The sequence below is a fragment of the Theropithecus gelada genome, chromosome X (assembly GCF_003255815.1).
Source record: "Theropithecus gelada isolate Dixy chromosome X, Tgel_1.0, whole genome shotgun sequence".
Lineage (NCBI taxonomy): Eukaryota > Metazoa > Chordata > Mammalia > Primates > Cercopithecidae > Theropithecus > Theropithecus gelada.
In genome coordinates this window covers 41251867-41277922 of record NC_037689.1, presented here as the reverse complement: position 1 = coordinate 41277922, position 26056 = coordinate 41251867, and the positions used below count along the sequence as shown (strand labels likewise).

The following is a 26056-nucleotide window of genomic DNA, read 5'->3' as shown; positions in this document are numbered from 1 at the left end:
CTCTAATCCTCTTTCTGTAGCTTTTTAAAGATTTATGGATATAGCTGTAGAAGAGAAAAAGAAAAATCCTGTTTCTCTCTCTTCCATGCAATAGCTTGTTAAACTAAGAAGGAAATGATTATCCCATTCAGTTTGAATCCTGTTTATTGAATGACCAAAGGATGTAAACAGCCTTTATAAAAGATGAAGTGTAATCCATACAGAAATGATTATTATTGAGAAAAAGAGGTGCTTATGACATATCATAAGAGCCTTTGCTCCTATTTTGGCTCTTAAAACTGTGTTTTACTTTTGTTTTAGACTTAGAAGGTTTTGACTCCGTGGTATCATCTACTGAGAAACTCAGTCATCCGACCACAAGCAGACCAAAAGCTACGGGGAGGCGGCCTCCGTCCCAGTCCCTCACATCTGTAAGTGTCTCCTCATACTGTATGTCCCCTTACTTCTCTACAGCTGAAAAGCAGGACAGATTAGAGACTCTAGCTAAGGACTCTTCTGCAAGCAGCCGATTTGAGGACACCCCAGGAGAGGGAGGCCATGAGATACACTGCCAACCAAAAGTGATTTCAGAGTCTTCTTGAGTCAAGCAGCATTTCTTTCTATTTGTTCTTTGTGTTTCTGCCAGCAAGGTAGGCGCTCCCTATTCCCACCTTCCTTTTCTTTCCTTCCAGACTGATTCTTATTTGAACCTGAAATGAAAAGGGTAAGAAAAAAAATCATGTTTTATGGTGGGGAAAGGAGAATGAGGCTGGTTTGGTCTGTAAACAAAACAAAACTTTACTAAATAAAGATCTACTCCTATATAGCATCAGGCAGCAGCCGAACCTTTCTCTCAAATCCCCGTTGCCTGTACCCCTCCACAGAATACCACGCAGACCTTCAGGAGATTGTTTTCAAACATATGAGGCACCTGATGATGAAGGAGAGACCGATTGGAACACTCAGGATAACCCATAGAAGATTTTTGTTTGGGTCGTTTTGAATGACTTTTTATTGCGAACCTAGTACACACTTATCGTACCAAATTTGAACTAAAAAATGCATGAAGAAGAAAGTTACCTATAATCCTGCTCCCCAGTGCAAAGAACTGTTAACTTTTTGCTATACAGCCTTAGCTTTTAAAAAAAAAAAAAATTGTATCTATAAAATTATTTCTTCACAAATAGGATTATGTAATATGCATCATTTTGAAACTTGCTTTTCTCCTCTTCTGTTGTGTTCCTTTCTCCCCAGTCATGACACATTCTTCCCTGACATCACATTTCATGGCTGCCCATTTTTCTAACCTATGAGTATGTGAGTGTTTAGCCAATATACCATTATTGGGCATTTATGTTTTTTCCAGTTCCTCATTATAAACAACACTCAAATGAATGTCACTGCAGAAAAATCTTGATGCTGTTCTAAAATTATTGACTTGGGTAAAAATTTTCTGGAAGTGGGTCAAAGGGAAATGTATGCTTTGCTTTTGCCACAGGTTGTTCCGTCCCCTCCAAGCTCACCTTCCACAAGTTGTGTCTGTGTATAAGATCTCTCTCTCTCTCTCTCTCTCTTTCTCTCTCTCTCTCTGTATCTGTTTATTTCTGTGTAGCACATTGCCTTGTTCCAGTGAGTCTAAGTCCTTATACCTCTACCCAGATAAACCAAGGAATTAACCTTTTGCAGGTTTCCCAGGACACATCCTATTTTCATGTCATCACTGATCCCACCTAAGGTGTCATCATTTAGAAGAAAAAGAATGTCACTTCCTTGGAACCTCTTCTCTCATGTCTAGAGTCTGGAAGTATGGTTTGAGTCATCCTATTTTTCCTCTTAGTATGAAACAAACCTAACTTTGCACTGACACATTTTTGGGTGAAAGACTTTTAAAAGTAGCTGACTTTTTTTACTGTTATACAGACTTCTCTGTCAACACCACCTTCTTTCCCCTCTCCCTCTCACCTTTTCACACCCCACCCCAACACCCCTCTTATACCCACGACCTGTTTAGTTGCTTCTTAGTATCTCTATATTTTGTTTTTCAATCCTACCTCCTCCATCTTCTCTATAAATCCTTCATCATTTTTGTCTTCCTTCCAAATCCGTCCCAACTTTTCAAGGTCCAGAGAGCCTTGTGACTTCCAGAATTACAGACGGGTTTAAATTACCATCTCTTGTCTCATCTTTGGTCCATACATCCCATGCCTGAGAGTTCGTATGTATTTGGGGGATGTGGTAAGGACATATCATCTTCACTGCCTTCAGACTACACAGTTGTTCATTCATTCAATAAATCTTTATAGAAATCTATCCCCTATGGGCTCGGCACTGTGCCAGGTACCAAAGATGTGGAATGAAAAGCACATGGTCACTGTCTGCAAGAAGCTTATGACACAGTGACTCGAAGTTTGACATTTTATATGAAGTGATTTCATTTGCAGACTTAGAACAAAAGGATATATTTGTGCTTTAAAGTATAAATATCGTATTATCTTCCCCTCATTCCCATTCATCCCCACTTGGATGTGTACTTTGAATTCCTATTTAGTCTTCTTCCAGTTAGCACCTGTGGATTTTTCATAGGCAAGTGGAGGCTTAGTGGATATGGGCATATTCCTCAAAGGCCACTGGGGGGAATGATGGAGGAAAGATACCAGTCATGATTCCCCAGCCTGGGGCCTCTGACCCTAGCTGAAGCTCTTTATGCTTATAGGATTCAAAGAGCAAGCTTTGATTGGCAGCTCATGAACCCTAGGTTGTATTGAAGGGAACTGGCTTTTTGAATAAAATCTCAAAATGAAAGGATCCAGGCATGGTATGGTGGCTAAGCAGTTAAGCCTAGATTAATAAGAAGGCTTGGTGGTGGGGGAAACGTTATTCTAGGTAATTGGATTTTCAGATTAAATGAAGATTAACAAATAAAACCTGTTAAATTGAAAACTTTGCTTAAAAATTCCCTAAAATGCATTAGATTTCTGCCTTAAGTAAACAGAAGAAAACATACAATATTTTTGGGTGTAATTTTTCTATACTGATGCCAAGTGGTGACTTTAAATGGGACTGTTTTTCTACCACCAGGGTAGAAAGCATAGAGATGAAGCTGAAGATAAGCTTGTCCAAAGAGATCTCTGGAAGATTCTTCATTCTAAAGGATTCCTTGCTATAGGAACTCTTATTTTAATTTGCTTTGTTCTAAAATAGGGAAATTCTAGCCCAGTGATCATCTATGACCAAGTGAATTCCAGTGAATTGGTCCAGAATTTTTTTTTTTTTCAGACAGGGTCTTGCTCTTTTGTCCAGGCTGGAGTGCAATAGTGCAGTGTCAATGGCTCACTGCAGCCTCGACCTCTGGGGCTCAAGTGATCCTTCCACCTCAGCTTCCCGAGTAGCTGGGACTCCAGGTGCACACCACCGTGCCTGGCTAATTTTTGTATTTTTCGTAGAGATGGAGTTTTGCCATGTTGCCCAGGCTGGTCCCAAATTCCTGGGCTCAAGAGATCCTCCCACCTCAGCCTCCCAAAGTGTTGGGATTACAGTCATGAGCCACCACGCCTGGCCTCATCTGGCTTTTTTATCTTTACAGTGATCTTCACAGTGAGGCAGAAAGAACAGGGGTGTCGTCCTATATTTTACCAAAAGATGCTGCCATTCTGTAAATATACTGTAGCAATACAGACTCCAAAATGAATGTTGACTGTCAGCAATAATGAGCGCAGAGATTTAGCAGCAGGTACCAAAGGAGATATGAGCTTGTTGCACTAGCGAGCAGGGCTGTGCTCTCAAGCTGAGGAAACACCGGTCACTGGACCACAGCCTGGTGAGCCCTTATCCCTGGAAATGGTTTTCTTTCAGACACATCCTTTAGGGCACTTCCGTATGCAGCAGATTTAGCAATCCTGGAAAAGGTCAAAGAAAAGGAAGAGGAGGGAATGGAGGAGAGGCAGATTAGAGCAGCCTCTTGTTGACCTGTGTGGGGTTCTTCCCTGGTGGACTGTCAGCCCTGTGAGGGCAGGCATTCTGTGTGGCATGTCACTAAGTCTGCAGTACAAGCTCAGTGCTTGGCACATGGTAGCAAATGTTTAGAGGAAGGAGCAGGAAAGGATGGACAGTGGATGCTTGCAAGGCTGAAGTGATTGATGGACATCAGTGGCAAGATCCCTGGTTTAGGAAACCTTGCTTCTTAGTCGCAGTTCTGCCACTAATCAGCTCTGTGACTTGAGCGCGTGGATAACAGCACACTTTTTTGCCTCACAGGGTTATCATGAGAAGACAAAATAGCAGTGTCGAGGGCTTTGGAAAGCACATAGCATTATATTCACGAAAGCGGTGTCAGCTAAGGTGTAATTCTGACAAAAGCATTTTCTTTTGGCTTTATCAGTCATCCCTTTCAAGCCCTGATATCTTCGACTCCCCAAGTCCCGAAGAGGATAAGGAGGAACACATTTCACTTGCGCACAGAGGAGTGGACGCGTCAAAGAAAACTTCCAAGACTGTTACCATATCCCAAGTGAGTGACTAGCCATGGCGAGGGTGTCCCTGTCATTTCATGCATGTGCTAATGATGGGTTATAAACCAAACAAAGATACACAGACAGTGCAGGTGTTTGTCATTCTTCAATGACAGCGATTCTATTACTCATCAAAATCCTTGAGGCATGTTGCAGTCTCCAAAACTAGGCACAATCCCTGAGATACAAGTTCAGTTGTTTATTTCCCATGTTTCTCTCTTGTGGTTTGATCTCCTCTTCATATCATCACACACACATTCACAAATGCCTTCACACACTACCACCATCACCACAACCAGAACAGTTTAAAAAGCCTTGAGATGTCTAGAGAGAAGACATTAAATATATTAAATGCTGTGCCCTCTGCCCACAGATCTTGTCTTTTATGTTCAAAGCTGGTCACAAATTATAGTTGGAAGATCACAAATATAGATAACTAATGTGGTCTCTTAAAGAAAATTGATTTGGATTCACATTCTATAATAAATTTATAGTCTAAAAACACTTTAATTTTATTCCATGCCCAGAGAATAGTATAGATACTTTAAGTTATTAGTTTATGAGAAACAAGGAAGACATTTAGCTCTTGGCTACTGCATGTAACTTTTGAGGAGCATCTTGTATAAATTCTCTTCTTCGTATGAATATGAACCAAGATTTTAAAATTCCATTTTCTCCCACTAAGCAAACCAAGTCAACTGGAATTATTTTCTCTGAATATAGCAACTTCTTTCTGTCTAAAAGCAGAAAACTGTAGTCACTTGAAGCAGGACTAGCACAAAGAAATTAGTTTACCGTGGAATTTTCCTTCTCCATAGATTTAAGAATTTACATGTATAGATTTTCTTACAAATCTGATACAGTATGCAAAATGTGATCCTATACAACAGATCAATTGTAATTATTCACAAAACCGAAGCATTCTTTCTTTATAAAAGGATTCCATTTGCAGAAATTGGATTTAGACCCGTTTTTTCTGGTGACTGTAGGTATAGGTTCATTCTGACATCCCTGGGGTGTCTCTACAGTGACATCTACTGGTGGACAGTGGGTTTTCACGGTTCTGATTTGCACAGTTCTATCCCATTAGCCTATTTCACTTCCCTGGAGTTGTCATGTCGTGCTCTTCACTGCTTCTAGAAATTCCACTTGAACTAATTTGATCTAGGGAGGGTGGTGGCCTATACTCTGTGAGGGCTTTAAAATTGCTCAGTAGCCGAAATGGGCCGGGAGAGCGAGTCATGTAGGAAATGCCAAGAAAAGCCTTGATTCAAGAAGTGTCTGGAAGTCAGTCAGTGCAAAGGCATTGGTGGGTCACAGGAGTATGGGAGGTCCGCAGGGATGCAGGATGGGAAACAGGAAAAGGCATAAGCCCAGGAATAGGTGACAAGCAAAGGAGAGGACAGGAGTGCGCAAATCTTCAGACTCAGGTAGCCACAGTTGCAGTGCTGGACTTGAGGGATCTGGTTGATAGGGAATTGACCCCCCGTTTCCGCCGGTTGTTACCTATGAGTCTTGGGGAACTACTCGGCCACCTCTCTAAGCCTCCGTTTTCTGCTTGGTAAAATGCTTGTGCCAACCGATCGTTGTTCAAATTGTCTAGCCGGCGTCCGGCATGTGATCATTGCTCCAGAAATGTCAGTTCCTCTTCCCTCTTACTCTAACTCCTACTAATGATAAAGCACGGGCTGGCGGAGCACTATCCCTGGCAGGAGAGAGCGCTTTTCCTCAATGGTAACTTGGCAGAAAAAAGGCGAGCAGAGAGGCTGGGAATGATGGCCCATCTGCTTTTGGCTTTCTCTGCCCAGTCTCTCCCTCTAGCACAGCCTGAATCCAGACTCTGCCTCCTCACCATGCCAGCCAAGCCCCTTTTGGCTCCTATGCTGGGGTGGCCTGCTGGGTACCTGCTGCTGGAGGGAGTCTCGCGGCCGTGTTGCCAAGCTTCACCACCAGCCTCTACTTCTGCCCTGCTGCTTATCCTCCCCGCCTCCCAACATCCTGTCCCACTCTTTTCCCTCCTTGCCACCTGCCTCCCAGCTCCCTTGTTGGTGCCTTCTCCCCCAGGGGCCTACTGGGCACCCCTCTTCTCTCTCACCCATGACTGTCCTTCTTCCTGGGCCCTCCTGGCCTCCTCAGGACACTCTTTCTCCGTCAGGCCTCTCCCGCCAGTCTCCTCCATCTTCAGCCTGGCCTTCGCTGGCTCTTTCTCTCAGCGTATTGTGCAGCTTAGGGTCTCCCAGTCCTGGAAAGTGAACGGAACCCTTCCCTGATCCCCCCTCTCCCTGAGGCTTCCGCATGAGCATGCTCCCTCTCTCCTGTCTTCCTGCCTCAAACAAGTTTCTGGAAAGAGAGTCCTAAACTTGCAGGCCACACCTTCGCCTCCCATCCAGGTGCTCATCTGCCACGAGCAGGTTTCTGTCTCCCTGGCTCCACCAAGTGGACTTCACCCAGTTTTCCTCTCAGCACCCTTCACCCACGCATGCAACCACTTCGATCCTTCTGGACTCTCCTCTAGGCCTCTCTTCTGCTTCATCCCCTCTCCTCCTCCTCTTTCCCAGTCACTAAGGGCTCCTAAAATCCAATGTGTCAAAAACAGAATTCATTATCTGACTCTTCAACCTACTGTTTCTCCCATGAAAGGTACAACCTTGATGCCTGGTGTGTCCACTGCACCCGTGGTCCCTGATCTGTCCTTCCTCCTCCACCCTCTGCATCCTGTCCAGGACCACATCTCCCTGCTCACAAGGCATCTGTTCTATGAGGGCAGGGACTCCATCCTTCTGGCCCACTCCTGCCCCCAGCACTGGGAACAATGCCTGGCGCTCTATGTCGGCTGTGCCTGCCTTCACCACATCACTCAAAGTTGTCTTGTGTCTATCCTCCTAACCACTGCCTGGGTCAAACCCTGACCACTTCTAGCTTACGTTGTGTAAGACTCTCCCAGCAGTTCTCTCCAGCTCCAGATCTGCCAACCCTTAGGCCCTTCTGCAGCCAGCATGGTCCTCAGCATGGTGTGCCCTCCTCTCACCCTTTCGCCCAGCTGCTTATACGTATACTCCCAGCCTTAGCTCTGCCCCCAAGGCCCTCTCTTGCCCCCTCTGATGCTCTAGCAGTACTTCCCACCAATGCATTTTGCTCTGCGGTCTCTAGACCTTTGCCTGGCGTGTTCCCTCCTGCTGCAGCCTGTTTCTCTAAGTGCCTCTCCTTTCCTCTGGCTACTTCTTGGTCCTCCTCCAAGACAAGACTGTCAGCACCTGCTTGCGATGCCTGCCCATCTGGATGGCTGGCCCCTTCTCTGTGTTTCTGGGGCTCTGTATGCTCACCTCCCTCTGTGCAGTCATCCCCCCATCGCAGTGCGTTGGTCTGTCTGTCTGTCTGCGCCCCACTGGGTTCGGAGCTCCCTGGAGACCAGGAGAATGCTTCAATGTCTTGTTCACTTCAGAGTTTGTGGTGCCTGGCAAGTCGCTGGGCATCTCAATGTGTATATTGAACCAGTCAGAAACTCTCTGTCCAGAAAGAAGGTCACATTTAAAATACATAGAAGGCGGCATGTGAGTAAGGGGGAAATGCCTGTACCAAGCAGGCCCTTGGTGGCTTGTGGATGAAGGAACAAGTGAATGGAGTGTGTGGAGAGAGGCAGGGACAGTGGTGTTAACAGAGAGTTTGACTAACCAGGACAAAGACACAACACACAAATCCCCAGCCCTGAACCCTCCCTGCCTTCCCTCGTCACAGGTGTCCGACAACAAAGCATCCCTGCTGCCCAAGCCGGGGACCATGGCAGCAGGTGGCGGTGGGCCAGCCCCTCTGTCCTCGGCAGTGCCCTCCCCGCTGTCATCCTCTTTGGGAACAGCTGGACACAGAGCCAACTCCCCTTCTCTGTTCGGCACGGAAGGAAAACCAAAGATGGAGCCTGCGGCCAGCAGCCAGGCGGCCGTGGAGGAGCTAAGGACACAGGTCCGCGAGCTGAGGAGCATCATCGAGACCATGAAGGACCAGCAGAAGTGAGTGTCCGGGGACTCTTGGTGGCTGTCACCCAGGTTGCTCTCCGCCAGGCCAGCACCTAGTTCTGAAAGCATGGATACCAGCCTGCCTTGGACAGCGGGCCTGGTCTCCCCGGTGATGGTGGCAGCAGTGGTGAGAGTGCGTGTAGACCCCGAGAGTCTCAATTTATACTTAAATTACGCTGCATGTTTTTGCTGGACTTACTGTGTGCAGGAAGGGCACAGGCTGGCCACGGGGCATAGAGGGATGAGTCCATTGCAGGGACTGATGCTCTCAGCAGACTGCTAAGAAGAAAAGCATTTAAATCCCCCATAAAACACAGTATGTACATGAACCACTTCTTAAATAAGCTCAACAGCTAGCTTTTCCTCTTGCAACAGAAAAATGGCAGTTTCTTCACTTAGCTGCCAGATGAAGCAGTTGGCCTGCATTGAGGTACCGGTAATGTATGAAGAAGATGTAGGGAATCTTGAAGCCCAAGATTTTACGTTGAGTAAGATGTTCTCACCATGAGACTGCAGTGGGCAGGGCGGGGCGGGGTGGGTCTTTCTCCACGCATGGCTGCACACACACTCTCACCACATCTCTAATCCTCAAAGAGCGCTTAGACGAGGAGAAAGACCTGGACACCAAAATAAGTATCATACATCAATATCATCCAGGATGTGGTTTGCAATGACAAAGCCCATAGGAGGATTAGAAGTAGAGAATGGGCACAGTGGCTCATGCCTGTAATCCCAGCACTTTGGGAGGCCAAGTCAGGTGAATCACCTGAGGTCAGGAGTTTGAGACTAGCCTGGCCAACATGGCAAAACCCTATCTCTACTAAAAATACAAAAAAATTAGTTGGGCATGCTGGCGTGCGCCTGTAATCCCAGCCACTTGGGAGACTGAGGCAGAAGAATTGCTTTAACCCAGGAGGCGGAGGTTGCAGTGAGCCGAGATTGCGCCACGGCACTCCAGCCTGGGTGACAGAGTGAGACTCCATCTCAAAAAAAAAAAAAAAAAAAAAAAAAAAGGTAGGGAGGCACTGCTCTGAGTAAACTGAGGTTCGAGGATTTTAGGGATCAGTTGGCTGTTTCTTGAGAGGATCAGGGGAGGCATCTCAAAGAGTTATTTCCCGGGTAGGATTTTGAACAATGATTTAGGATTGCTAAGAGCACACTACTGCAGCAGCGAGAACATCATGTAGATTCCTGGTCACACGGGGCAGCCTGGTGAGGTCAGCGCATCCCCAGGCGGCTGGTCTTCTTGGATTGGAGGTGCCTGGGGTGGTGACAGGAGATGCAGCCAGAGACTTACAGCGACGAAGCCCTCTGCCAGTCTGGGGCCAGCAGAAGCCCTGTCACCTGCCTCCTCCTACGTGGCTAGAGGGCCCTAATGTGTTTTATGGTTACTTTGCGGGAATAACTGGGTTAAGCAAAGTTAATTTCTTTTCTGAAGGGCTCTTTAGAGCCTTCCCTTTGCATTGGGAGGATGGAGAGGATAGCATATGCAAGGTGTCCCACACCTGTTTAATCATAGAACCTTTTTTTTTCTAGAGCATCCTAGGATGAGGGTTCCATGGAATTCGCTTTGAGCAATGTGGCTCTAAGCAGGTTCTGTTCCACTCAGGCTGGGAGGTGCCATATGGAATTGAAGCCTCTTGGACTTACCCCAGCCTGGAAGAGATCCATCAGATTAATATACAGGACTGGCAGGATGCTACTTGAGAGGGAATCCTGGGGCCAGCCAGGCTACCTCTAACCCCTTAAAGTCCCTAGCTCCTATCTGGCTCTGGAGGTTACTCATTTGGGTACCCAAAGGCCCCATCCATGTCCAGGTTACCTGTTTCCCTTGCCCAGACAGGACATCTCAGAGGCCCCAGGACACCCCAGAGCATTGGTTCTTGCCTTCTGAACAGGACCATCCTGGTATCAGACTGGCTTGAATTCAGGGCTTTAGCCCTTTGGACCGTCTGAGAGGTGCCTGCAACGTCTGAAATGGCCTGTGCTTCGGGGCTGCCACACCGTGTTTCTCCCCCACTGTGAAGCCTGCAAATGGTTGGTGGGAATTGTCTTTCCCCGGCCAAAATCTCTTGAATCAACACCCCACAGTGGCCTCTCTTCCAAGTCCTGCCTTTTGCTGCCTACATCAGTCTGGCCTTTGTGCCCAGGGTCAGTGGGTCCCTACTAGTCTCTCGTGTTAGCTTTCGTGCCACTTTCCTGTTAGCCTTCAACTCAAGTCCACGCCAGCTCTCCTTATCCCCAAATAAGCTGGTTCTCACCTCCCTGCTTTTCCCTGGCTTTTCTCTGTCAATTCCCCTGTCTTTCTTCCTCCTCATAGACTTAACACTAATTTTCATTTCACTAGTTCAAGACTTAGTGACTTTCTTTGGACTGCTTTCCCCAGTTAACTGCCCACAGCTGGACTGCTTGAGGCTTTGCCTGCCAGTCTCCTGGGGTTGGAACATTTGCCTGGAGTCTCACCTTCTTCCTTCCTAATCCCTAAGTAGTACCCACTGAGATATGGGTGCATAATGTGTGCTTAAATAAATACAGTAATGAATCACAACTGGTTCACATCAGTTGTGATATAAACCCAGTATGTTGACAGCAGAGCTGGGACACTGCCCCAGAGATAGGGACTATCATGGTGCTCATCCGAAGTGAGAAAATGCAATATAACTTCCACCTTATTTTACTGTGGTATGTCAGCCATCTTTGTTTCTTGATTTTCCATCCAGTCTGTGAAAATATGCATGTAAAATGGAGTATTCGATACCTTAAAATGGAGGACAGCTCTCTGCCCAGTGTTTGGATGGTTGCAGTGTCCTAAGTATAGAGCCCTGACTTTGTGGGATGGTTAGTGTTGTAAACTTCATTATTTTTAATGTTAGAAAGGGCATTAGGCCATGGATCCTAAGTCATGCCAGTTTCTCTAAGACATGATTGCCATACCATTACTCCAATTATTTTACCGCCAAGTTTTTAGGACTTACTGTGTAGGATTTTGTGAGAATCCATGAAAACATACCAGTAACCTTTTAGCAATTAAAAACCCTGTTGAAAATAAAGGAAATAGGCCAGGCGTGGTGGCTCACACCTGTAATCCTAGCACTTTGGGAGGCTGAGGCGGGCAGATCACCTGAGGTCAGGGGTTCGAGACCAGCCTGGCCAACATGGTGAAACCCCATCTCTACTAAAAATACAAAAATTAGCCAGGCATGGTGATGCATGCCGGTAATCACAGATACTTGGGAAGCTGAGGCAGGAGAATCGCTTGAACCCAAGAGGCGGAGCTTGCAGTGAGCCAAGATCACCCCACTGAACTCCAGCCTAGGCGACAGAGTGAGACTCCATCTCAAAAATTAATAATAATAAAAATAAATAAATAAAATAAAGGAAATATATATATGGAGTGGTAAAAACATCTGCAATAAAAATGAAGAGCCAGGCTTAGTGGTTCATGTCTGTAATCCTAGCACTTTGGGAGGCCAAGGCAGGAGGATTGCTAGAGCTCAGGAGTTCAAGACCAGCCTGGGCAACATAGTGAGACCCCCATCTCTACAAAAATAATTTTAAAAATTGGCCTGGCACGGTGGTGTGCGCTTGTAGTCCTAACTACTCAGGAGGCTGAGGTGGGAGGATCGCTTGAGTTTGGGAGGTTGAGGCTGCAGTGAGCTGTGATCGTGCCACTGCACTTCAGCCTGAACAATAGAGCAAGACCTTGTCTCAAAAAAAAAAAAAAATTATAATAAGTACATTTAAAGCCCAGTGATTGTGTAATAAAGGAGTGGTTATGGGGAAGATGACAGAATATGAACCTGTCATATTCTGACAGGTTACGTGAAATCTAGTCATTGGGCAAGTCAGGCCACCACGCTGAGCCTCAGTTTCCCCATCTTCTCCTTTTGGGAGAAGTTTGGACTAAGGGATTTCAAAGGTCACTTCCACAACCACCAGCTGCTGACTACATATTTTAGGGGCCCCAGAATAATGGCAAGCCTTTCTACCTGAAACAGATTTTAAGCAGTAACAATGCAAAAAAAAATAATGATGTTTTGTCCACAGTTTCTTTGTGAAAAAGGATCAGATGGATTTTGTAGTGATAATAGGTTTCTGATCTCTGATGAGGGAAGTCTGGGATTTTGGTTAATTTCATTGCCATTTGCTTTTCAGACGAGAGATTAAACAGTTATTGTCTGAGTTGGATGAAGAGAAGAAAATCCGGCTTCGGTTGCAGGTGAGTCCCTTTGGGTTCTGTTGCCTGTGAGTCCTAGGCTCAGTGGGGCAGGACAGAGTCAGGGCTTTTATTTCAAAAATAAATGATTGTCACCTCTCTGCAGATCTGGATACATTTCCTGTGACCATTTTCTTAGACTCGTATAGGCTTACTACATATCATTTCCCCAGGAAGTCTTGGGGAAGGGAAACATTAGGAAATGTGCCCCAAATTGGGTTTCTCATTTGGAATTTATCTTTTTTTTTTTTTTTTTTTTTCTTTTTGAGACAGAGTATCGCTCTGTCACCCAGGCTGGAGTGCACTGGTGCGATCTTGGCTCACTGCAACCTCCGCCTCCCGGGTTCAAGTGATTCTCCTGCCTCAGACTCCCAATTAGCTGGGACTGCAGGCACATGCCACTACACCCGGCTAATTTTTTGTATTTTTAGTAGAGATGGGGTTTCACCGTGTTAGCCAGGATGGTCTCGAGCTCCTGACCTCAGGTGATCTGCCTGCCTCAGCCTCCCAAAGTGCTGGGATTACAGGTGTGAGCCACGGCAACTGGCCTGGAATTTATCTTAAACATCTCCTCTGCGAAAAGCCCCTCCCCCACCTCCATTTCCAAGAGGCCTCATTATATGTGGTCACTAGGGCTCCAGGGGCCACAGTTGTCCACGTTCAGGGGCATTTGCTCTTGATTTCTCACTAATGGCCATTTATGTCCTGCCAGGGCATTAGAGCTCTGTCCCCTGTAGCTTCTGATTCAACACTGCCATTACCAAATGGCAGAGAATGCGTGGGAGTTCTGATTGACCGAAGGTAGACTTTCAGCTTTCATCCAGTTGGTGCCCTTGTGGTGATGGGGGCCCATGTTGCTTAACAAAGGATAGGTAGCTGCTTGCCATCATTTTGGGGGTACTGACAGACACCCCCTTGAGCCAACCACAGCTGCCTTCCAACACTGCCAGATGGCCCAGCCTGATAGGACCGCCTGCTCTACCCCCTGGCTAGGAAACTGGAATTACTGCTGCTTTTGACAAACTTTGCAGCCTGGCAGCCTGAGAGTCAAAATGTTCACCATTTCCTAGTGCCTTGTGTCTGTGTGCCTGTTCTGTGTTGATGTCACTTCTGGCATTGCTATTGATTGTCCATTCCGATGTCATGTCACCTTTAAAATTGTCAGGTAGATAGTTTTCTTTCAGTCGACCAGGTTTATAATCTTTCAGCTTCTATAAAACCAGCCGATTCATTATGACTTTGTTCCATTCTTATTTTTCTCTTTCTAGATGGAAGTGAATGACATAAAGAAAGCTCTACAATCAAAATGAATAAATACTTGATCAATGAAATGTCACATTATTCATCCTGAGTCCGAGACTCAAATTTTCTGCCCCAGCCAAAATAATCTTGTGCCAAAAGATTAAAGGTTTGCCTCAAAATGTCCCTGTTTGAAAGATTAGCACAAAAGTCTTGATAGCACAACACAAATTCCATCCAAGAGGAGAATCTTCCCCAGGGTTTAGTCCTGGGGCTGGCACTCGTTGTGACTTACACAGAGCAAAATTGTGCTAAAGGCTTTTCTACTCTGAGATCTCAATGCGAAATGAAAACTCAGGCAGTTTAGTCCATAGTGGTACTATTTTGATGATATTTTCCATTAATAAAATGTAATTTCAGATTATTCGTTTACAAGCTTTATAATTTTATGATTTTTTAATCGTGTTTTGTCACAGACTTCCCTAGTGTTTGTACTACACATAGTCAGAAGCGAGTGTCCTTTTCTTTTGCTTCAGGCTGAGAGCTGCCTCGCTCTTTGTCCCCCCATTAGGATTCTATTACATATGCAATTGTAGGTTCAACCTGTCCCTTCCCCTGCCAGCAAACCCCACCACCCTAAGAGAAATTTTAGCTTATATATGATGGTATATTTACAAAAAGAGAAAGAGAAAATCTGGTATTTGCAATGATCTGTGCCTTCTTTTTACCACCCTCTTGATTGGAGCTTTTGTGATGCAGCTACCATGATTCAAAAAAATTAAAAAATTAAAATTAAAAAAAAAATCTGCCACTTATCCAAGTCCACTAGAGGCCACTGTCTTCAAAGCTTCTCTCACCCTAGCCAAAGGTCCTAAGAGGAGACAGCTGTGAAGTTGGGCGTGCTCTGTGGTACCAGCTGTGACTTTTATATTTCTCCTAGTTTTAGGTTGTTCATGAAACTAGAAATGTCATCCCTGCTTGATTTTTCATCAGCCAAGTTAAACCCCTGCTTTCTGTCCTTTGCACCTTTTGCGTGAACAGAATATGCATTATTAAAGCAAAAATAAATAAAAGTAAAATGCAAATGAAAACAAGGGGGGGAAAGTTGTATTATTTCCTGCACTGGGTAACCTGTGTGTGTTATCGTTTAAACTGTATTCACATAATGTCATTTGCCTTGCTCACTTGTAACCCCTTCCTCAGATCCAAGAGAATGGGAGGAGGGTCATGTTGAAGTGTAGCCATTGGAACTTTCTTGCATTTATGGAGTTGCTTTTTATTTTCCAAGGAAACTGATGTTTGCCTGTCCGCTTTATCTTTGTAGTACATGAACAGTTCAGCCTTAGACTATGTAACTGTTTTCTCATCCTTAGCTGAAAATGAGGAGCCTACTGTATTGCGAGACTGTTCAGGGGTAGGGGTGGAGGGGGTGGTCCCTTAATGGCCCCTGAAGATGTTGGATGTGTTTCTCGAAAGCTGCTTTGTCTATTTCCTGAGTTTAATAGTGAAACTACTAAACATTAATAGATTTGCACAGCCACAAAGAATGAGAGTTAATGATACTGAAGAAGTGATGCAAAAAAATCACATTATTGGTCATTGATAGTATTACAAATAAATGTCTCTTCCTTTCTCTTCTTCCCTCCCTCCCCCTGCCTTCCTCTTGCCTATGTGCTCATCCTTGCTACCTGAGGCTGTTATTTCCCTCCAAGTATTTACTTGAGCCCGAACACCTCAGTCTTCCTGGGTGGGGGCACAGTTAAGGGAAGGGAGTGTATAAGGAAGGAAACCTCACACCCTCCATTCCCATCCCTGGATATATTGCCTTTTCAGCAGCCTTGGGTTCAGTGTGCTTGGAGTCAGGAGTGCCAAGTTCCCAAGAGCAGCGTAAAATATCCCTGTACCCCTTGACAGTTTTAAGCATTTCTGCATTAAACTTGAAGATTCCAGAGATTCCCCACCACCTAATGATCTAAGAATGCAGATTGGATTCTTCGATGTTCAAATTTCTCATCTGCTTATGAAAATCCCTAATTATATAGTTTTATATAACGTGTATACAGAGTAGGATTGTTGATTAAATTGAGCGGTTGGAACACCCTCATGGGGCACTGGCAACATGGAATGTAGAGAGCTGATGTCTTCCCCCTCATAGAGGCCATTGGCTTCCTTTGTATGAGGAGAGGGAGAAGTGATTCGGGAAGGAGAAGTTGGTATGTACAGCGTCACTGCTGCCCCTCGGGCTACCCAGCAAGAGGATTCTGCGTCAAGGAACTGGACGAGCCGCTACCCAAACAGCCACCATCTTTACTCTTTACAAAATGGACCCATCGAGAATGTTGAAAAGCTTGGAAGTATCACTTTTGGAAAAAAAAAAAATTATTTTGCATTCAGCATGGACTCGACCAGGCATCTATGGAGATTATTTTTTTGCTTCATTTTATAAAGTTGTATTTAGAAAAGTCTTAAGTATTGTGCTTTGTAAAGAAGATGATTAAAATGAAATTTTGTGAGAATAGTTTTGTTCAAAGTTGTCATGGTCCAAGAGGAATGATTTTTTTTTTTTTTTTGGAATACTATTTTTCTCCACTTTATACAATTTGATTTCTCTGGTAGAAATATCCTTAGAAGACATGGAATATAGTGCCTCCCCCCATCCTTCCCAAGTGAACAGAAATAATCTGTGAAATCTGTGCCTGTGAATTCTATTTTTTAAGTTGTTCAGTTTTATACTCATATCTAATCAGAAAATGCCAGTTAGGTATAAATTCTTTTTTAGTGTAAAAATTTTGAAGTCATCATTATTCAAATAACTGTGTAAGGCCTTTTTTCTTTTTTGAGACGGGGTCTCTGTCACCCAGGCTGGAGTGCGATGGTGTGATCTCTGCTCACTGCAACCTCCACCTCCCGGGCTCAAGTGATTCTCCTGCCTCAGCCTCCCCAATAGCTGGGATTACAGGCGCCTGCCACCACGCCTAGCTAATTTTTGTATTTTTAGGAGAGACGGGGTTTTGCCCTGTTGGCCAGGCTGGTCTCAAACTCCTGACTCAGGTGATCTGCCCGTCTCGGCCTCCCAAAGTGCTGGGATTACAGGCATGAGCCACTGCACCCGGCCAAGCCACTTTTATTCACACACAGTCCTCTAGGTGGCATGCTCAAGTACATGATTTGCTTTCTTCCATAAGGACATCCTGTATGTGTCCTCACACTTGTCTTTGCTTATTAGTGGCAGGATTTTCTTTCATAACCCGTTCCTTGATGGGAAAACTGCAGGATGTGTAATTTATTGCTCAAAGTCGCCACGGTGTATAAAAATAATTCCCAGGTCCCACAAAGGCCTTGGTATTGTAATGCGAGGTCATCATGGTCCCCTTTTTGTGGTATGAGATTAGGTTTTAGTCCTCTAGTTATTTTAGCACAAATTAATATCGAGATGTTTTGGCACCAAGGGGGCTTGATGAAAGCTTCCCTCTTTGGTTTTGTACAAATGAGAACTGTAACAAAGCACGCATGCGTGGGTGACCGGCATTCAGCATGACTGATTGTGGCATCCGACAGAGGGAAGCCTTGGCACTTAGGACCTAAGCCCAGGGAAGAAGATGCTGTGCCCAAAATTAGCATGAGTGAAGGAGCACAATGGCCAAGCCAGAAATAAATATCAGTGGTGTAAGGACAGGCAAGGATCAGGTCTCTTAAGAGGATGAACTTTTCCTGTCACTCCTAGTCTTGTTCCTAGGGTCACCAAGGCTTGGTTCCCAACATGTGGAGCAGAGGCAGCCCATGCAACTGAGAAGAATCCATGAAGTTGGTACAGGTTTCCACGTGATGGTTTTACTTTATGCCCCCCCCCCCCCCCTTTTTTTTCTTTTTTTTTTGAGGTGGAGTCTCACTCTGTCGCCCAGGCTGGAGCACAGTGGTGCGATCTCAGCTCACTGCAATCTCCGCCTCCCGGGTTCAAGTGATTCTCCCACCTCAGCCTCTCAAGTAGCTGGGGCTACAGGCGCCCGCCACCATGCCCAGCTAATTTTTGTATTTTTAGTAGAGATGGGGTTTCACCATGTTGGCCAGGCTGGTCTCAAACTCCTGACCTCAGGTGATCCACCCACCTCGACCTCCCAAAGTGCTGGGATTACAGGCGTGAGCCACTGTGCCCGGCCTATTTCATGTCTTTTGAATTGATCCCAAATTGAAGCGGCTGTGGGGGCAGGCCCTTTCCACAAATGACAGCGTGCTCATCGTGTTTGTGAATTTGGAATTCGCAATAAAATGGGCTCTCCTTTTTTCTTGTTGGAGCAATAGGTGATAACTTATTTCAACCAAACAATAGAACAAGGTGATGTAGTAGGTTGTAGCTAGAATTTTCTGAGGACAAAGAAAAAAAACAAAAATAAATAAACTGAATTCCTGGCAAACCAGCTTCATGGAGCCGTTCTCTTTAAGTGGCAACAAGTTTAATTAAATTATGCAGATAATTATGTAACAATGTCATTTTACTCTTGAATGCTCCCTGTTCCCACCCACCCCATAGAATATTACCAGTTCTCCAGAAAGCTAAGATTTGTTAGCAAGCTTTGAGCTCTTTGATGGGAAGGTGCCCTGGAAATGCAAATTTTCATTATAGCTTCTATTAATTTAAAAAAGAAAAAAAAAAAAAGGCCAGGCGTGGTGGCTCACACCTGTAATTCCAGCACTTTGGGAGGCCGAGGCGGGCAGATCACCAGAGACCAGGAGTTCGAGACCAGCCTGGCCAACATGGTGAAACCCCATCTCTACTAAAAATACCAAAAATTAGCTGGACGTGGCAGCAGTCGCCTGTAATGCCAGCTACTCAGGAGGCTGAGACAGGAGAATCGCTTGAACCCGGGAGGCGGGGGTTGCAATGAGCCAAGATCATGCCATTGCACTCCAGCCTGGGCAACAAGAGCAAAACTCCATCTCAAAAAAAAAAAAAAGTGCCGGGCGCAATGGCTCATGCCTGTAATCCCAGCACTTTGGAAGACCGAGGTGGGCGGATCACGAGGTCAAAGAGATGGAGACCATCCTGGCCAACATGGTGAAATCCTGTCTCTACTACAAATACAAAAAAAAAAAAAAAAATTAGCTGGGCGTGGTGGCGCACGCCTGTTGTCCCAGCTACTCGAGAGGCTGAGGCAGGAGAATCGCTTGAACCCGGGAAGGGGAGGTTGCAGCGAGCCAAGATCACGCCACTGCACTCCAGCCTGGTAACAGAGTGACACTCTCTCTCAAAAAAATAAATAAAAATCAAAGTTTTAAGGGATTTACAAACCAATTTTTAAACTAACCCAGCTGATGAAAGCCATCCTGAAACCAAACGAAAAAATATGAAGAAATCAATAACATTTCCAAGGTTATTTCCCCCAGAGAAAAACAGAGATGTCTGGCCAGGTGAGGTGACTCATGCCTATAATCTCAACACTTTGGAAGGCCAAGGTGGGCAGATTGCCTGAGCTCAGGAGTTCGAGACCAGCTTGGCCAACATGGTAAAACTCTGTCTCTACTAAAATACAAAAAATTAGTTGGGTGTGGTGGTGCATGCCTTTAATCCCAGCTATGTGGGAGGCTGAGGCACAAGAATTGCTTGAATCTGGGAGGTGGAGGTTGCAGTGAGCTGTGAGTGTGCCACTGCACCCAAGCCTGGGTGACTGGAGTGAAACCCTGTCTCAAAACAAAAAAAAAAAAAAAAAAAGAAGAAGAAGAAGAAAACAGAGATGTCTTAGGAGACATACAGCAGATTCTTTTCAAGCATCATGAATATTTCCTAGACTCAATCTGAGAAAATAAAGAATTTGGCTGGGGCTGAAGCTCTGCCCTTGAATGCCAAAGGGAAATAGATGAATAGGGAGTAAACGGACGCCTGTATGAAATGCCTGCTCAACTCCCTGCTGTCGTCCCAAGGCAGCTCTCAGAAAATGTTCTTTGTTCTCAATCAGGGCAGTTTTCTTGGAGGAAGTACATCTGGAAGGAGGAGAAGGACATGAATTGAGAGAGGAATTCTCAGAGGAAGCTTTAGGCCTGAAGGTAGAACTGATATCTGCTTTAATAGGGATGCATGTGGTGCTGAGAATCTGGGTGGAGTGATGAGGAAGACGAAACAGTACAGCTGAGGGTGACAACTTTCGGGGTAATTGAGGACACTTCACATGCTGAGGATGGGCCTGTCGATGAAAGTCCCACCAATGAATCTTCCATGTCTTAAAAATGTTTAGGCCAGGCCAGGCACGGTGGCTCACTCCTGTAATCCCGGCATTTTGGGAGGCCGAGGCAGGAGGATCACCTGAGGTCAGGAGTTTGAGACCAGCCAACATGGTGAAACCCCATCTGGCCAGAAAAAAAACTCATGGTACTGGCTCAGGAACTACTGAGAAATCTACTCAGATCCTTCTCCCTTAAGGAACAAAAGGCTATTCTGCATGGGGAAAGACATGGTCCGAGGGCCCTGGTGAATTACCATTGCAACTAGGGGAGGAAACTGCACGCAACTCTAGCTCTTCATCTCAACTAAAAACAATTCAATCTTCAGAGAAAAGGGCTTCAAGTCTATAGACTGAAAACACTCATAGATACTCACTGCAGCTGGGAGAAGGGAATGGGAGAGAGCTCTATCCCTGGAGGAGAAACAGAAACCATGTGAAGGTTACACCCGAGGCACAAGCCCACTGTGTACTCCAAAGACTGAAGCTTAGAATATTACAGAATCCATCCCCCTACCAGCATGCTAACAAGCCTCCAGGAATAACAACAGCAGGGAGGACTGCAAGAGACAGACTTTGGGGAGCAGCACAAAGGGAAGTCCCAAAGCCAAGAGGGGTGGGGGACAAAAAAAGATCACTAGAGGAATCTGAAATTTGTAATGTTCATAGGAAAGCAAATCTCAACACAGCCCAACTCCTGGCCAGATCAATATAAAGTCTTACACTAAAGGTTTATTATCTTAGTATCTACTGCCCTATATACAATGTCCAACTTTCAACAAAAAATTACAAGGCATGCCAAAAGGAAAGAAAAAGCATTCTGAAGAGGCAAAGAAGTGATCAGATTCAGACTTAGATATGGCACTGCTATTAAAGTATCAGAGATAATTTTATTGCGTTTTATTTATTTTTAGACGAAGTCTTTGCTCTGTCACCCAGGCTGGAGTGCAATTACCTGATCTCAGCTCACTGCAATCTCTGCCTCCTAGGTTCAAGCAATTCTCCTGCCTCAGCCTCCCGAGTAGCTGGGACTAAAGGCGCGTGCCATCATGCCTGGCTAATTTTTTATTTTTATTTTTATTTTTTTATTTTTAGTAGAGACGGGGTTTCACCATGTTGGCCAGGCTAGTCTCAAACTCCTGACCTCAGGTGATGTGCCTGCCTCAGCCTCCCAAGTAGCTGGGACTACAGGAATGCATCACTACAGCCAGCTAATTCTTTATATTTTTTGTAGAGATGGGGTTTTGCCATGTTGCCCAGGCTGGTCTCGAGCTCCTGAGCTCAAGCAATCCGCCTGCCTCAGCCTCCCAAAGTGCTGTGATTACAGGTGTGAGTCACCATGACCAGCCTGATTAGTATGTTAAAGTCTCTCACAACCTAAGTAGACATCGTGCAAAATCAGATAGGTAATTTCAGCAGAGATGGGAACTATAAGAATCAAATGGCTAGAAATAAAAAACAGTAACTGAAATGAAGGCTATCATTGATGGGCTCATCAGTAGACTTGAATATTTACATTTAGTTGGATAGATAGCAAAACTGAAAAAGATAAAAAGAGAGAAGGCACAAATCACCAAATCAAGAATGAAACAGATATCACTACAGACCCTAGAGCCATTAAAAGTATAGTAAACAAGAACAACTTTATGACATCTTGGACATCTTTATGACATCAACATCTTGGAACAAATGGATCAATTCCTTGAAAACCACAAACTACCAAAACTTCACCAAGATAGAATAGACAATCTGAATAGTTATGCAACCATTAGAAAACATTGAATTTGTAATTAAAACACTCTGAAAAATCTCGAAGTCTCAATGACCTCACTGGAGAATTCTACCAAACATTTGAAGAAGTGACACCAATTTTACCCAATCTCTTCCAGAAGAGGGAAGACAACAGAATAGTTCCCAAGCTATTTTATGAGGCTAGTATTACCCCAATATACAAACAAGGCAAAGGCAATACCAAAAAAAAATGAAAACAAAACTACAGATCGATATTTCTCATGAACCTAGATGCAAATATTGTCAATAAAATATTAGCATATCACATTCAGCAATATGTAAAAAAAAGGACACACCACAACTAAGTGGGATTTATTCCAAGAATGCAAGGTTGGCTCAACATTTGAAAATCAGTGTAATCCACCGTATCAACAGGCTAAAGAAGAAAAATCATATGGTCATATCAATTGATACATAAAAAGCATTTGCAAAAAAATGAAATACCCATGCACAATAAAAGCTCTCAGTGAATTAGGAACAGAGGGAACAACACCTACAAAAAACTTACAGCTAACATCATCCTTAGAGTAAAAGACCTGAATGTTTTTCCCCTAAGATCAGGGACTAGGCAAGGATGCCCACTCTCACTGCTCTTTTTCAACACAGTACTGCAAGTTCTAGCCACAGTAATAAGGCAACAACAACAAAAAAAAAAAAAAAGAGAGAGAGAAAAAAACTCTCCCTTGAAGATTACATGATTGTCTACATAGAAAATTTCAAGGAAACAAAAATCTCTTGAACTAATAAGTAAGCTCAGCAAGGTTGTGTAATAAAAATTCATACAAAAAGTTGCATTTCCACATACTAACAATGAACATGTGAAGCCTGAAATTAAGCATCATACCATTTACAATCATGCTAAAGAAAATTTAATTCTTGGGTATAAATTTGACAAAACATGTACAGGATCTGTATGCTGAAAATTAATATTCTAGTGAAAGAAATCAAATAACATCTAAATAAATGGAGAGTCATACAATGCTCATAATTTGGAAGATTCAACATAATAAAGATGTTCATTCTCTCTGAATTGATCTATTAGATTTAATATAATTCCTATCAAAATCCTAGAAACGTTTTTTGTAGACATAGGCAAGCCTATTCTGAAATGTATATGGAAAAACATAGGCCAAAACTCAACCAAGATAGAATAGACAATCTGAATAGTTATATAACTATTAGAAAAAACTAAAACACCCTGAAAAGGAAATCTCCAAGTCTCAATGACCTCACTGGAGAATTCTACCAAACATTTGAAGAAGTGACACCAATTTTACACAATCTCTTCCAGAAGATAGAAGATAACAGAATAGTTTCCAAGCTATTTTATGAGGCTAGTATTACCCTGATATCCAAACAAGGCAGAGGCAGTACCAAAAAAATGAAAATAAAATTACAGATCGATATTTCTCATGAACCTAGATGCAAGTATAGCTAAAACAATCCTGGAAAAGAAAAGTAAAGGAGGAATCCTTCTACCCAGTATTAAGAGCTACTATATAACTTCACTAATGAAGACAGTGTGGTAATGGTGGTGGGACAGACTGATAGGTCAATGCAATAGAGAACCCAGAAAGAGACTCATACACATGCACAACTGAGTTTTGACAAAGGAGCAATTCAGTGAAGGAAGGACAAGCTTTCCATCAAATGGTGCTGAAGCACTTGAACATCCACAGGCAAAAAAGTAAACCTCAACCTAAATCTCACATCTTATACAAAAATTACCCCAAAATGGATCATGGACTTACATGTAAAAGTGAAACTATAAAATTTTTTTAGAACGAAACATAGGCAAAAATCTTCAGGCCCTAGTGCTACACAAAAAATTTTAAAATGTGGAACCAAAAGCACAATCCATAAATGGAAAAAATTGATAAATTGGACCTCATCAAGATTAAAAACTTTTGCTCTGTCTGTGACAGTTCTTGTTAAGAGGATGAGAAGACAAGCTACAGACTGGGAGAAAATATTTGCAAACCACATATCCACCAAAGGATCTAGAGTATACAAAGAACACACAAAACTAAAGAGTTTTTAAAAAATCCAACTAGAAAATGGGCACAAGATGGCTGGGCATGGTGGCTCAAGCCTGCAATCTCAACACTTTAGGAGGCTGAGGCTTGCAGATGACTTGAGGCCAGGAGTTCAAGACCAGTCTGGGCAACATGGCAAAACCCCATCTCTACTAAAAATACAAAAATTAGCAGGGTGTGGTGATGGGTGTCTGTAGTCCCAGCTAAACAGTGGCTGAGGCACGAGAATCACTTGAACCTGGGAGGTGGAGGTTGAAGTGAACTGAGATTGCACTCCAGCCTGGGTGACAGAGTGAGACTCTGTCTCAAAAAAAAAAAAGAGTGGGTGCAGGCATGGTGGCTCATGCCTGTAATCCCAGCACTTTGGGAGGCCGAGGCGGGCAGGTCACTTGAGACCAGGAGTTTGAGACCAGCCTGGCCAACATGGTAAAACCCCGTCTGTACAAAAATACAAAAATTAGCCAGGCGCGGTGGCACGCATCTGTAGTCCCAGCTACTCGGGAGGCTGAGGCAGGAGAATTGCTTGAACCTGGGAGGTGGAGGTTGCAGTGAGCCGAGATCGCACCACTGCACTCCAGCCTGGGTGACAGAGCGAGACTCCATCTCAAAGAAACAACAACAAAAACTAGTACATGAAAGTTTATAGCAGCTTTATTTATAATAGGCAAAAACTGGAAACAACCCAGATGTCCTTCAAATGGTGAATGGTTAAAGAAACTGTGGTATATCCATGCCATGGAATAGTACTCGGCAATAAATGGAATGGACTATGGATACATGCAACAACTTGGATGAATTCCAAGGAATGAGGCTGAATGAGAAAAGAATTTCAAAATGTTACATATTGTATGATTCCATTGACATAACTTTTTGTTTGTTTGTTTGAGATGGAGTCTTGCTCAGATGATCTGCCCATCTCGGCCTTCCAAAGTGCTAGGATTACAGCTGTGAGCCACTGTACCCTGCCATTTTGTATTTTGATTATATCAAGGTCAATGTCTTGGTTATGATAGTGTACAACAAGATGTTAACATTGGGGCAAACTGGGTCAAGGGTACACTAGATGTCTCTGATTTCTTATTGCATGTGAATCTACAATTATCTCAGAAGAAAACATTTTAATTTTAAAAGTCTTTGACATACACAAAACAACAATAGAGACAAATATGGAATCCCCTAGAAGAGGACCATCAGGGTGGAGAGTAGTCTGGAAATGATGCCATGGAGAAATGACTGAAGGGCCTGGGACACGGGGTATCACCTGCAAAAGAGAAGACTTAAGGGGAATTCTTGGATAGTTGCCATGTGGAAAAAGAATTAAATTGGAGTCAGTGGGTGTGGCCAGGCACAGTAGCTCACACCTGTAATCCCAGCACTATGGGAGGCGGAGGTGGGAGGACTGCTTGGGCCCAAGAGTTAGAGACCAACCTGGCCAACATAGCAAGACCCCATCTCTACAAAAGCAATTAGCCAGGTATGGTGGCATACACCTGTAGTCCCAGGTACTTGGGAGACTGAGGCAGGAGGATTGCTTGAGCCCAGAAGGTCAAGGCTGCAGTAAGCCATGATCACACCACTGCACTCCAGCCTGGGCAACAGAGCAAGGCCCTGTGTGAAAAAAAAAAAAAAATAGCGGGTAGCAGTCACAAAGGGACTTCCTCTAAATATATGGAAGAGGTCAGGCATGGTGGCTCATGTCTGTAATCCCAACACTTTGAGAGCCAAGGCGGGAGGATTGCTTGAGCCCAGGAGTTGGAGACCAGTCTGTGCAACATAGTGAGACATCATCTCTACAAAAACATCAAAAAATGAGGTGGGAGGATTGTTTGAGCACGGGAGGTTGAGGCTGCAATGAGCTGTGATCGCACCACTGCACTCCTGCCTGGGTGACAAAGCAAGACCCTGCCTCAAAAATAAATAAATAAATAAATAAATAAATAAATAAATAAATAAATATATGGAAGAACTTTCCATGATGCCTCTACATTAGGACAAAGTTGTTTCCAGGACATGTACTTAGTAAGCGGCAAGGCAAAGGTAAGAACAAGACAGTTGTTCAATTAAA

At 44.2% G+C, this 26056-nt stretch overlaps 1 protein-coding gene across 11 annotated transcripts in view; it reads left to right on the top strand.

The window, feature by feature from the left end:
- SH3KBP1 (SH3 domain containing kinase binding protein 1) overlaps positions 1 to 16468 on the top strand; it is a 357800-nt gene extending 341332 nt beyond the window's left edge. For 6 of the 11 annotated variants that reach the window (XM_025372226.1, XM_025372225.1, XM_025372224.1 and 3 more), the window contains 5 exons: positions 301 to 410; positions 4358 to 4486; positions 8223 to 8491; positions 12653 to 12716; positions 13982 to 16468. In XM_025372226.1, the coding sequence (XP_025228011.1) occupies positions 301 to 410; positions 4358 to 4486; positions 8223 to 8491; positions 12653 to 12716; positions 13982 to 14023 (614 nt within the window). In that variant the 3' untranslated portion in view covers positions 14024 to 16468. The remainder of the gene's footprint in view (positions 1 to 300; positions 411 to 4357; positions 4487 to 8222; positions 8492 to 12652; positions 12717 to 13981) is intronic. The other 5 variants (XM_025372230.1, XM_025372227.1, XM_025372232.1 and 2 more) reach the window with 1 other exon arrangement.
- Positions 16469 to 26056: the final 9588 nt, after the last annotated feature.